The sequence below is a fragment of the Pieris napi genome, chromosome 7 (genome assembly GCF_905475465.1).
Source record: "Pieris napi chromosome 7, ilPieNapi1.2, whole genome shotgun sequence".
Classification (NCBI taxonomy): Eukaryota; Metazoa; Arthropoda; class Insecta; order Lepidoptera; family Pieridae; genus Pieris; species Pieris napi.
In genome coordinates this window covers 2,644,999-2,659,882 of record NC_062240.1, presented here as the reverse complement: position 1 = coordinate 2,659,882, position 14,884 = coordinate 2,644,999, and the positions used below count along the sequence as shown (strand labels likewise).

Sequence of the window (14,884 nt, the reverse complement as noted above, 5' to 3'; positions counted from 1 at the left end):
TTGAAGTTATACTTCTTTTGGCGCGTTAGGTAAAAATGATGTATAATGAGTAAATTTTTACGATGTGCGCGCACACCGTCACAAAAAACCGACACACTGAACTTAGCATAGTCAACATTTTAAAATAAAAATGTCCATTTCTTTAATTATGTAAAAATATTTCTTTTTTTGTGATATTTAAATATACTTTGTTTAATAATATAATGCGTTATAATAAAACTTTCTATGTATTCAATATTTCTTTTCTATTGTTAGACTATAGAGTCGTTTTTTCTACCAACGTAGAATTAGGTGAAAGATAAAAAAACTAAAAATGATTTTACCTTGTTACGCCAAAGAAGTATTACTTCTAATGTATGCACAGTGTACACACACATGTTTTATTGTCTCTAAATTTATTGTCTTTGATCAAATAAAATCCCTGTTTGATATTAAAATAATCACCTTACATTAAACAACAGTCAGTGGTAGACAAGCTATGATTGCAAGCTCTTTAGGGAAGAGATAAACGTAACGTACCTTGCCCTGTATCTTCCACTATGAAAGATGCATCCAAAAGCCTGTCTAACTAGTTACACTAACACTTATAATCGCTCAGTGATTTAAGGTCAAAACCGAGTGCGTCTATTTGATTAAGATATTACGTATTTTTATTCAAAACATTCTTGTACTATTGTTAAATCGTAAAAATAAAAACAACACAGTTATTATCCGGTATTACCTCCTCCAAAACTCAGTTCTTATATAAAATAGGAAATGGAAGAAACGCGAAGCACGAATCACGATACTGAATGAGTTGTACTTTTGAGTGTGACAATATATTTTGTCGCTTAAGACGGGGCTTGGGGAAAGGTTCAGACCTTTTACGTATTCTAAACAAGGATAAATGATTCATCATTTACACAAAACAATACCGCTACATTAAACCTAAGTGGAGTATATTCATACAACATTCTGTATGCAGGTAAAATATTTGCCGAGGTACTAGGTACGAGGTAAGTACGTAAACGTTTTGGTAATTATTTTTATACGAAATAGAATACTGTAACAATCTTCTTCTTCTGTAAAAGTTACAGTACCTAATCATTTATAAATTTAGGTAACACCATATACAGTGTACACTTATGAACGTCAAAAATAAATACATATTAAATGCTTCTAATTTTACATTTATTGCCAGTTCCCAAATCAAGGGCGTAGAACGGAAGAGAAGAACTGGCAATAAACTGTCCGCCACTCTTTTTAATCGCCAAATTTTTTTTTCATGTGTTCATCCGTTTTGAAACACTATCTTATATATATTTGAAACAAAAAATATTGTTATTCTGCTGCATTCGAATCAAATAAAATCTTTTCGTATTTATATAGATTATGAAGATCACATAATAACATATATAGGCATATCCGAAGACCTTTGCTCTAAACGACAATTGAACTATGGAGACTGCATTAAACATTATTACAATTGCCAGAATACGAAACTCGGATTTAATTATTTGAATCTAATAAATACACACACGATATATACAAAAAGATTTTATTTGATTCGAATGCAGCAGAATAACAATATTTTTGTTGTAATACATAGAACTTCATACTCGTTGAAATGCATACTTATAATGAATAAACAGATGATTTTTGTTATAAAAAAATAAGAATAATTGAAATGAACCTAAAATATATGAAAAATTTACACTAGCCTATGGCTCTGATAAATGACTTTTGTCAGTTTCTGAAACATTTATCAAAATACTTGTTGAGTTAAAATGTCTTACGTTTAAATGTGTGTTTCACTTAAAGGCCAATTAAAACGTTCCGTCAATCTATGAAGTTCATTAACTATTAAAATGAATTATGATATGTTTTTTGTTTAGAACCATTGGGTAAGCTAACTGTGACCGATATCACCTGACGTACCCATAAAGCATATATTATTTATTTAGCATGGCCACACTCAAAAAAAAAAAACTAAAGTGTGACGTCGACAATTGGCGCGGACAGTACGCATAGACTATAGTAGTACTAGTTATAGATTATAGAAGGAAGTTATTAAACACTCATCGCTGGACAAATAGAGCTTACCCGGGTGTCGACTGACAATGGTCCAGTCACGCGCACATTATTTGATGTGTTCAAGTGCTTATCACGAGCCCACCCTAACCCCGTGCACATGTTATTTTTTCAAAAAGAACAATCGCCAACAATAGCCCGTGACTGATTTAAAATTACTTTAAAATTGAGTGTTAGTTTAAAAAACATTAATAGGAATGTGGGAATTTCTCATTTCACATCCTTTACGTAGTGTACATGTATGTTTGACACAGTATTGTTTTACATTGTGTTGAGACTGGCCCTCTTTCGGTGTTATAAAATGGCAATACATATTTCTTAATTTAATGAAAACAACTTTTTTAAACGGAACGGCTAATGCGAAAAACAATAGACAATAAATTAATAAAATAATTAAATTGTTTTATAAAATACATGTTGAATTAAAAACCTCCTCTTTCGTGTTTTATCAGTCTAAAAATATGTATATTAAACTTATTACTACTAAAATACAACATTATTCAATTAAATTAAAAGTTATTATTGTAATTGTGTGTGATATACAAAAAATTACGTAAAAATTAAGAAACATTATGAACTTAAAGTATAAAATGTACTTAATAAGAATATAGCGCAAATTTAACTATTTTCTTAAGCGTTCCCTTCAGTTGCGACGCATGGCGGTCGCGTGTTGACACTCGACAACTATTTAGTTGGATTATTCTCTGATTTCTTATGATAAACCTATAAGCACTAACCATAACAAGTTGAAGATTAAAATATGCTGGGATAATGAGATTTATTTGTTCCTTTGTTTTACTTTTCATTACAGTATTCCTCGGTAAGGGTCTTGAAAGCATTGTTTATTTCATCTTTCATCTCGGTTTTGAGTTCGATATCCGTGTTTTCAATCTAGCGACTCTCTTATTCCTAAAAATATTAAATACAGAACGTCTGCCCCATTCCCCAAACGGGACTCGAGTGCTTTTTATTCCTTTAGGATTAAAGAGGTTTCGACATATTTGTTGTTTCTAAAATAAAAAAACAAAACACCATCGCTTTATAGGTTCTGTTTCTATATTACTTTTGTTTTCTTATACGTGATCAAACTTTTGAACCTGAGAGATAAATCTAGTGGAGCAGAGCTACTTCTTGACTGCTAGGCCATACTTTTCATAACAAGAGTCAAATACCAGCTTAGTTATTAGTTCACACGTTGTTTATATTTAAATAAAATCAAAATCTAGAGATGAATGGATTTATCTGAACCACAAGTATTTTGGAAAAGTCATTTTATAAATAAGTCTTCTTCATGTTTTAAGAGAGAAAATTGCATTTAAATTTAAAAATATGTGATTCCGTTTAGTTTATTGACCTCTTTTTACAAATAAACTATAATCTAATTGATTATATTTAAGATTACAATAGTTTTATTAATATTTTTATACTCTTAAAATCCATAACCAAAGCTCATTATTGCGGTAAGTCGGCAAAACATTTGGTATTATCAAAGGCCGCGTAAACCAAACATCAATGTGGCGACGTGAGCCGGATCATTTACGCTCGATCGAACGATGGATACAAACACAAACGTATTCTCTAAATGATCTTGCGGTAAGAAACTCCTTTAGAAAGTGTAATATGCCCTAAGTCTATGTCACACGTGGCATTTTCGCTTCGTAGCTCGATTTCAATTCAAAACGACGTGGCCCGCCCCCCGTGCAAAAGGCAAGCACCGATTGGTCGCGGACGCCGCCCAGCCAATTAAAGCTCCCTTTATCTCCCTTGCTTCTTGCTTGACATTTTAATGTTTACAGCGACAGACACTAAGGAAATTACAAGATTTTTATATACATAGTTATAATTCTACGTTAGTTTAATTTTATTAGTAGTTTTTTTCTAATTTTAAATACGTTATCATGCATACAGAGAACATATGTAATATGATTAATAAATAAAAACATATATATTATAGGTTCGTAAAGAAAAAATATTATTTTGTACCGATTGATATACGAATAGTAGTGAATGTTGAAACGTGAACACGTAATACGGTCAAAATCGGCGACACCGATACTCTGACAATGTAGCCTGTAGACCGGGCCACAAGATGGGATCACAGCTGTCTCTTTCCCACTAAGGGAGAAGGATATATTCCATCGCACTCGGGGGTGGGCCTCGATGTAATCAGGGGATGATGTGACTCGCGATCTCCGCAGCGGCTTCAAAGATCACAATTATTGGAGCAGTCTGTCGAAAGCCGTGACTCGATGGTGAACTCGCTAAAGTCACCTTTTTCGTGATCGAACTTAAATTAATTAATATTACTTAATATAAAAACGGGAGTATTTATATTGAAATAAAAATAATACAGTTAATGGGAAGATTAAGTAATTAAAATGTTTATTTAAACAATAATCTCGGTGAAGTTTGGTTAACTAAAAGTTAAAAGTCAAAAGTCGAGCTGTCGACCTTTTGGGAAAAACAACGGACGCCGGTCGCGGCCTTCCGAAGGATGGGAACAGGTCAGTTGTGATTCGGATTATAGTGACCTAAGACAATAAAACTAAAAGAGATCCATTACCTTCATAACTTAGATTCCTTTTTTACTGACTCATAACAATAATTTTAACTACAGTTTTACAAATATTCTAATAAAAGACTCCAAAATAAATGTAGTTCGTAAAGAAAAAATTTGTTCCCATCAAATCCGAACCGAATTAAAGAGTATTTATATGTGTCAATATATATTTAACTACACTTTTACAAATATTCTAATTAAAGACTCCAAAATAAATATAGTTCGTAAAGGTGAAATTTGTTCCCACCAAATCCGAATTGAAGAGTTATATGTTTCAATATATACCAAAATATATCCAAATGTAAGATATTTGCCTCATATGACTAACAGATATTTGTCTTTATATAAGATCCTTGATCAGTGTGTTGGAAAAGTCTATTAATGTAACTTAGGGACGCGACGGTCCCGAAACTTTGCTTGTCTCACCCTCGTTAGGGCTTCAATCGTTCTTGGTCTACAGGACGTTCGTAAATTAAATGTAAAGACAAGATATCCTCTTACAAATTTATTAAATGTCATCTCAATTCTTTAAAGATGATAATAGCAAAGATCTTCAATCTTCTTCAAATTTCCTTTCTCTTAAAAATATATCCAATATCCTAGTCAAGCAATTCTTCCTGCTTCCGTACTTTTGAATTGCATTTATGAAGATGGTTTGATGAATTTATACGTGGAACCACAATGGAACAAGTACGTAATTGATTTATTTGTTTCCTTTAGCTTAATTCTATTTAGGTTGTTAAATTTTTATATTCATAATTTGAACGTGTACGACGCCGTTCTATTAAATATTAGCTTTCATCCGCAGCTTCATTTGCTTGGAATTCCCGTATTTTTTCATTACTGTTTGCGACATATTCAACAGTTATATTTCAGTAAATTTACATAAAACTAATCATGTAAACCTTCCTCTGGAATCATACTACCCATTGGTGATAAGCGTATAAAATTCTCTTAGATATTTTTGAGTTTACCGCGTTTATATTAAATTATAGACTAAATCTTAATGTAAACATGAAAAACTTTATTTAGATTTTATTAGCCTAGATATAATGAATTCTCGTACATTGTACAATATTTTAATTATTTTGTATTGTAACTGTTTTTCATTATCTAATTAGCACTCTAAAATAGCAGTGTTGGCCTAGTGGTTTCAGCGTGCGACTTTCATACATGAGGTCGTAGGTTCGAACCCCTGCTTTGCACCAATGGAATTTCTGTCTATGTGCGCATTTTAATATTCGCTCGAAGGAAAACATCGTGAGAATCCAGCGAGCCTTAGTTAAACCCGGCCGTGTCAGACACAGGAACCTGATCACCTACTTGCCTATTAGACTGACAAATGTTCATGAACCCAGACCTAAAAAGGTTGTGGCGCCACTATTAAAGGAACTATATACAGGCGTCCCAAGACTATGGGACATCAAGGGAAAGTACCTTAAATATCGTATTATGTAGGCATTCAATGATTTTCTATAAATTACTTGTCTCGTCTGGGAATCGAACCGACTGAATTGTGAAAAAAAAACAACCCTTATTTTTTTGATGCCAATCAAGAGAATGGACACAAAATAATAATTCTTCTTAAAAAATATAGAACTTTTAGAGAAAGGAATAACCTTAAAATGTTTGCGTGAAATTTTAATAATCGCGTTTGATCGTAAGATAGTCCCCAAATATTTGATCCCCAATCATAGTCTTAGGACGCCCTGTATATTTATAAATTCAGACTGTATAAAGTAAGATGTTAATTCAACCCAGAGTCATTCTTCATGAGCCCACATCTCGGGAAGTTCGCTAAATCAACACAGACATTGTGTGCCAAGCTCTACATACATGTAAACTATTGAATTGAATCATGATGGGCTTAGAATTACCTCTATATAGTATATATATCATACATTTATCGAACCTATTTTTACTTTGGCTAAAGAAAAATTAGCGCATGCCGCATTGTTTGTAGCTCTTATTACAGAAAGTATATACTGAAATTTTATTAAAACCAACACAACCAACAACAAATAAACATTACTTATGATATTTTTTTAATAATAAATTTATTAATCTCTCCGACCATTGTGATGCATTATCAAGAGGACTGTAGCCACTTCTCCAATAATATTCATAATATATTTGTATTTCTATTTCCTATATTCATAGGCGAGTGGGTGCCCGCCGTCTAGCGAGTTTCTAAGATATTATCGATTGATTACACAAAAATACTATACTAATTTTATTATTCTTTTCAACCCGTAATTTCTCTCTTGTAAATCATAAAGATAATAAAACTTATTGTGATAATCTTTAGTTTACACCAGTACCTACTACAAAATATAATTGATTGTATTATTTGTTCTACTTTGAACTATAAATAATAAATATCTATATTAAAAGTCCATTTTGACCCCTGTTAAGCGCTAGTCAAAATGAAATTGATTCTATTTGACGGCAATGTGTGTTTTTTCACACGATTGTCACAATAAAGTCGAGATTAGTCTGAGTTCAACGCACAGCTCACGCATCGATGCACCAACACATACATTACAACCCTCCGAGCAATACATAGGTGTACTGAAATTAACACTTTGATCTTAATGACGCTTAGATAACACCGAACACGGCTGTCGCAGATACAATGCTGGCTTGCTTGTGTTCTAATATAATTGATGTGTATGTGTTTGTGTGTAAAATGTGTGATGGCATATCACCTTTTATGCAAACACGTTGTTTTAGAAGTGATAAAAAAATACAATTGTTTCATGTACACCATTAGTATAATTACGTCTGTGTGAAGAATAATTTCACAACCTTTCCTTTATACAACATTCCGTCATCATTCTAATACTAAAAAAAGTTCAGCGAAGCAAAGCCGTAATTTATACGTTAAAAATGTAATTTGTACGATAATAATAAGATAACAAAAGCGAAAAAATAAGACGAAAAACAAAAGTAATAGGTGCCTTACATTATGCCCTAAAAAGAAGTGGCAGAAGATACACAGATACATTTTTAAAGACAATTGTATGGAAAGGACCAAGAGGAAGAAGGAGAAGAGGTCGCCCAAAAAAAGGTGGATAGAAGAAATAGAAGCGGTAGCAGGAAACGAATGGAGAAAGAGATAGACAGAGTCAGTTGGAAAAAGCCTTTAGGAGTAGGCCTTTACCGTGAAAGGGTTCCGATCGACGGTACTGAAGGTAGCTTGGATATAGTATAACAAGTAAAAGAAAAAAAAATTATAAAAATGTAAAAAAATCTAAGCTGTATATTATAATTTGTTTTTGTCATGATTGGAAATAAAACGGGCTTTATTAATATTATTATAATAATAAGATTACAGATTAAATTTATTATTATAAATAATTTTTTATTATTTATATTTTATCAGATTAAACAAATACATACTGTTTCTATCCTTATAGGAGGTTCTAATTGAATTATACGTATAGCCGAATAGAAAAAAGTAGTCATTAATTAATTTCATTCCATTAGACGCCTCTCCGCGGTTGCTGTGGTAAATTTAATATGAAAATTACTTTATTGCCTGTCACGTGACTATTTGATACAAATTCACTGGTATTAGCGGATCAGGCATTTGTGTAACATTGTTTTAATTATATAGCCGTATACATTTTCGTTGTTAATATTTTTCTAACTGTATTAGTACTGTACCAGATAAAAAAATATATAATATACTAGCTGACCCAGCAAACGTTTTGCCATGTATATTATGTTTTTCTAGGTTTTTTTTTAGTTTAATAAAAATAACTATCTACTATTATAAAAAATAGGGGTTGATCGTAGAGGGGTGACAATTAAGGTTTGTATCTATTTTTGTAAGTGGTATATTAAAAAAGAAAAAAAATTTTTTTTGACAAAAAATTTCTCTAAAAATTTTAGGCGTGGTTTGTAGATTGTACCTTTCACATTTAGGGGGATGAAAAATATATATTTTCCGATTCGCACCCAAAATTTCACGAAAACCGGTCGAACCATTTCGGAGGAGTTTAATTACAAGCACCGTGACACGAGAATTTTATATATTAGGTATATTTCTATCTTTATCATTCCCTAGCAAGAGAGAGTAACAGGGAGACAGTGAAGTAAATTTAACAAACAGTCAATAAATTAATGTTTATTTTGATAATATCTTTCATCCTTAATTGATATTTTACAATGTGCCAAATACACCGTGTAAGCTTTTAAACGGTTATTTATTATATGAGTATCCTTAGACACACATAACATTATAGTTATGCTAAGTCAAAAAATAATAAAAAATTATACATTTAATATAAATATGGATTAGATAATTACGGCACTTTACGGCTTTGCCGTCCAAAAGACGATCAGTTAAGTCGTCTAAGTATCTTTTGATAAAAACGAAGAGAAATTTCTTAAAAAGGATTCGCGTTGTAAAGAATTACCGGCGGTTCTTACACCGAAATGTATCAGAAATCGACCGAACAATACAGATAAAGTAATTGAATACTTTTAATGTAAGTTTGGTTTTATCTCATTTACGAGTACATATTTATTTATTTATTTATAAGTTGATAACAACGTGTATGCATAAAAATATTAAAAAAAAAAAAGGGTGCGTGTACTTATGTACGCGCGTAAGAAGTTATACTTCTTTGGCATTATTAAAAATAGTTTTTGATTGCATGCAAATAATTAATTACAATTAAATAATCAAAGACTGGAAAAGGAGTCATTAAAGTCAATAAAGTTCAGTTTACATTTGAAAAATTAATTAAATAAATATTTATTATTATTCTCTTACATTAAACAAATAAAACACTATTTATCTTTAAAACATTTTTATTTCATTATACTATTTATTTTTAAGTGACTCTAATGTCTTCATCAGAATTTCGGTTTGTAATTTTAAATTAATCATTACTTGGTTGTGCATCTACGAGGCTTCTCCAAAACTACTTGCTTTCTGCAACAAATAAGAGAATATTAATTTAAGCTCTGTCCATGCAAAACTTAAAATTTTTTATAATTCATATTATAAAACTTTTAACACATTTATATTAATATAATTATATAAATGTGTTAATAATATAATTTGTAGCACATGCTACAGACCTGGATAGCAACTTTCTTTTATTCTATTTAGAGATAGAGATAATTTAAATATAATACCGGTGTCTTCCTTGTAGGTTTCTTTGGAGTTGTTTGGGGATTCTTGTTGTTCAGTTCGACATGATTTTCTTTAACCTTTCTTTAATCCTACAAAATAATGAAATTGTTAAGTTATGTTGTCACTGTTGTGCACACCTTTGTTTGGCTTTTTTAGTATTCAAGTTATGTCAAAACTGATTTATTACCTTGTCATTGTTGGCTTTATTTGCTTTTGGGATATCAATTGTTTCCAAAATGATTTTATTTGTAATAACCTGAAATATATAAATAACATCTATTAATTTAAGTATCATGGTGAGTGGTTCGCACTCAGGTATTAAGGTGTATTATACCCACTGTCCATTATAAGTGGGAATGGGCTCACTTCTGGCAGGACAGATTTTCGGTACTAAAAGTGCAACATGGATGTTTTGAGGTATTACAATATCTCTAACTACCCTGTAGGGGAATAAAGTAATGTTGTAAGCATATGCCTATGCTTGAAAGGTTGAACCTTGAACATCACCATACATCATATTTATAATTAACATTCCTACCTCGACACCATCACAATCAAATTCATTGAAATCTACTTCAAACCATTGTGTCTCGAGAAGGTGATGGTGGCTTTGTTCCACCTCCAGTTTTTGATGTTTCACGGCGATAAGATGACAACTCTTTTTTTGTATTCAATTTAGTGCACTTCCACTGATTCATCAATTGTTTTTTGTCTCTTGTCCTTATATTTGCTAGATTAAATCTGATGTTTTGATTAAATAATGTGGTCATTTTTTTGAGATGCAGGTACTTATTAAAATGTTTACTTCTCTGTTATATCGCTCCAAGCCTTCATTTTCTCCTTATTAGTATTCGTGCTTAAATCTTTGTTCTCAATTATTGATATATAGGGTCGTAGAATATTTCTAAAAAGTTGCTGTAACAAACGCAATAAACAAAAGCAATGAATAATGGTTCATGTTTCAGTTTTAATCAACAATAATACTCGATAATACATACGGATAGTTAACCTCAATTGTATTGAAGCACTCAGGAAGGTTAGCACAGTTTTTTCACAAATATTTTATATTATTTCACAAATATTTTGTATAATGAAAATAACTAGGTATATAATTATTAATTTTAAACAATAACTAAAACTCCTATATTTGTTTAAAAGGTAAATGTCATTGTCAGATGTCAATTGTCATGGTCATTCAAAATTCTTGTTAAGCTGCTAAGCTAGAATATCCGTGAAGTTAGCTTCACGCATATTCTATTTCTTTTTACTTGTAGTTTGTCTTATTCCCATCTCGCTCGCGCACGCTATATCACACTGCCAATTTTGTGTCATAGGTGCGCGCGCAATCGTAAAATTTCACTCTCATCAATTTTTCATAACGCGCCTAAAGAAGTACAACTTCAAAAATTGGCATCACAAATTTTACATAAACATACAAGCAACCACAAAACAAAAAAGGAATAATAACAAAAAAAAGTAATACCTAATGACAAAGAGCATTATAAGTAAGCAAAGGTACGATATAAATGAGGAAATTATCAGTTCGTTTTTTTATTTATTTTACATAATAATATCTAAATCATGGTATATTATATTTGAAAACCACTTTGGTTTGTGTAATGAAATAAAATGTGTTGTAAATTAGAAATGGGTGTGTGTTAAAAATTGACAGTGTATGTATGTGTGAGTATGATAATTGCGCTTCCAAGCACGTAAATTGTAAAGTAATCGACATAAAAAGGGGGGAGTCGTACACGTACCAGTTTGCACTTTATTCATGACAGGAAAAGATCACAATTAAATCAACTTTTTGTTGTCATTCAGTTGCAGCAATTAATTATATAGATTTTTAACATCTTACCTATTTATAATATATTATTGAAAAGCGTTGACTGTCTTTTTTATACTAACGGTGTAAATTAAGTCGGCAACAAAACGTTAAGGAAAAGGGGCAATTGAGTAGGCAGGGGATGGTTTCAGTAAACGCAACAAAAACATCTCGGTTGTTAGCGAGATTGGTGTAATCTGACTAATCCGTTTTGGGTAAGGGAGTTGCGTACTTTGGAGCGTCAATTATTGAGCAAACATCTTATGATTCCTTAATATCCCCGAAATTATACATTTCAAGGTGAAGGTTTACTTAAACCGAAGATTATTGAAGCTTTTGATGATTTTGTTCTCACCTCATCTTTATATATATAATTCTTCTGTGAGTGTGTATGTCACTGAAATTCTCTCAAACGACTGGACCGATTTTGATGAAATTTTTTGTGTGTGTTCAAGGGGATCTGGGAATGGTTTAGATTCACAAATCAGCCCGCCAGATGGCGCTGCAGTCGGTACTTTCATACTTTGCTTTACTAATTGCTTGAAATATCATGCAGGACAACGTCTGTCGGGTCCACTAGTTTTCATATAAATATTCTGACATTTCAAACCTAATGAGGAGGATAGACGTTTATTTACGCTATTTGGGTGATCAATCCTTTGCGCTTTAAACACATAATGCCAGATATCACTTATTTCGTTGAATTAAACTGCATAAATTAAATAAGAGCTACGAAGACAGATATGGTTATAAAGATTAATATTTTTTTAAAGGCGATAGGCTGCTGGACATCCCTTGCAATGTATGCGGTGACAGAAGTTCCGGAAAACATTACGGGATATACAGCTGTGATGGTAAGTTAATTTTATAAATAGGTTTTCGGTAAAAGAGATAACTTAAAATTAATTGATTTGTAATAAGAGATCTCCATGATTTGATCTCAAAAGCTACGAAACAACCGGCTTCTTAGATGCTGATTAAATTCTTACACAAAAAAATCACATAATACATTAAAAAGTTAATAATAATAATAATAATTTTTATTTTCTGCCAAATAACATTTACAACAAACAATAAGATAACAATTGAAAAGGCATTGGGAGACTGGTTTCCAAACTAGGCAAGAACCTGTGGTAAGTTAGCACTATAAAGCATTTCCTCGCTATATACTTATTTGTTGGTTGAGGAAAGCACCAGGTCTGAAATCACCATTGGAATAATAACAATTTACACGTGTTTTTTTTAAAATTAATGTCTTTACCCAGACATCATGGAACATTACGATCTAGAATAACTTAAGAATAATAAGTAATTCTAACCTAAATTACTAATAAGGATTTTTATCATAAGAAAGTGTCCAATAACAGTACTTACTAACTTACTTACCCTTTTTTCTGTTTTCTATAGTTTATTATACAAATTTACACTTGTAATAAAGCAACCTTTACGAGCCGATAAATGCTAAATCTGTATTTAAAATGAGGTTTGTTATAGGTTGCTCGGGTTTCTTCAAGCGGTCTATCCATCGAAATCGAGTATATACGTGCAAAGCAGGTGGCGAGTTGAAGGGACGCTGCCCAGTTGACAAGACACATCGAAACCAGTGCCGCGCTTGTCGCCTTGCCAAGTGCTTTCAGGCCAATATGAATAAAGATGGTAAGCAATTAAATTTATATTCGGTATTTGCAATTTTCTAAGCCTACATAGTAAGAATAATAATTATTAAAAATTTATAAATAGAAAATGAAAACAAATTTAAAAACTGGTCCCTGTGTAGTACCTTTAACGCTGGCTGTATTTTCTCTCTGTATTGCGATACTTATTATATTTTATAATAATAATATTATGGTTCCATCCATTAATAATAACATTTTATATTAATAATACAGAAATAACGAAAAGTACAGTATTCTTAACGTTCATAAAAAATTTAAAACTAAATTCATTAAATAATGGGTAACAATAATATGTGAAAAGCTAAGTTGGTAGAATAAGTACATTTTATGTTCGTTTAAGAACTAGAAATAAGCGGGATAAGTTGAAATTGACTGCATAGTTGCACGTTGCTAAGTGAGTTGCGCTAAAATCGGTCTGCGCTTGATTAGTAAGTAGGGGTAAGAATTTTAAACGAAAGACAAAACTCCGTTGATTGTTAGTGTACAAACGGACATAATATGACGTTTCGTGTCATCTGTCAATGCGACTAGAATCCTGTTGACAATTAAATAAAAGACGAAACGATGGGTTCGTCCTACATCAGGATCCAAAATTTTTGACGACAATACAACTTTTTTAGCATCATTTGTTAATGTTTACAAATATGTTTAATTAACAACACCAGAAAAAAGGGTTTAATAATGGCTTAAAACTGCATAAAACCTTTGCAATTTAATCCACATTTATTATTAAACAAATTATTCAAATTTATTATTCAATAGTGGAAAATCATATAGAAAATTAGCCTTTGTGTCGTGATGAATCGACATCGAACGATCAAAAACATTGCACAATAGCAAACTCCATATTGGGATACAATCCATTATACAGCACATCACACTCGCAGCAGGTTGTATTGTCGCGGAGCGCTGAAATATTGAGTAAAATAAAACTAGTAGACATCAGGATCGCTTCAATTTTCATCCCGCCTCGCTCCCATATGTCATTACGTCATTTTTGTAGTCTTTGTTTTCATTCCTTTCCAATACTTTTACAGTAAACAAGGTATTCGAAAAATTGTCGCGTAAAATATTTGATTACGTTGAATAACGTTTAAAGTTGTTTCTTTAGTTTACGTGTGTTTACAAAATCAAATAAAAATATACCTTAATTATATTACGAAATACACCTTAATACATTAACTTTGACGTTGACGTTTTACAATCCTGTCAAAGATAGACTGTCACATGAAGGTGACAGATAACGTCAAGTTATGTAGGTACATTATATAATTACATTCTCTTGTAAATCGTAAAAAAGTACAAATGTATTTTATACTTTATCTACTACTATACTGATAAATGTAGAAACCCTGTGGGACTACAACCTATTAGGACTACGCCTCAGATTTCTGTATTTGTTTTTTCTAATAGGCGAGTAGGTGGTCAGTCTTCTGCCTCACACACGTCGTTGACTTAGCCGAGGTCTTAGCCCTAAGGCATGCCGATGGTTCACAATGGTTTCCTTTACCGTGCGAGTGAGTGTTGAATCAGCACATAGACAGAAAGTCCATTGAAGCATGCCGGGGATCGAACTATAGACCTCAGGGATCAGAGTTGCT

General features: G+C 31.7%; 1 protein-coding gene across 1 annotated transcript in view; it reads left to right on the top strand.

Moving 5' to 3' along the window:
• Window positions 1–4,564: 4,564 nt before the first annotated feature.
• Window positions 4,565–14,884, top strand: part of LOC125051102 (protein dissatisfaction) — a 30,390-nt gene continuing 20,070 nt past the window's right edge. Inside the window, exons 1-3 of the mRNA XM_047651254.1 lie at window positions 4,565–4,574; window positions 12,381–12,461; window positions 13,102–13,263. Coding sequence (XP_047507210.1) covers window positions 4,565–4,574; window positions 12,381–12,461; window positions 13,102–13,263 — 253 coding nt within the window. The remainder of the gene's footprint in view (window positions 4,575–12,380; window positions 12,462–13,101; window positions 13,264–14,884) is intronic.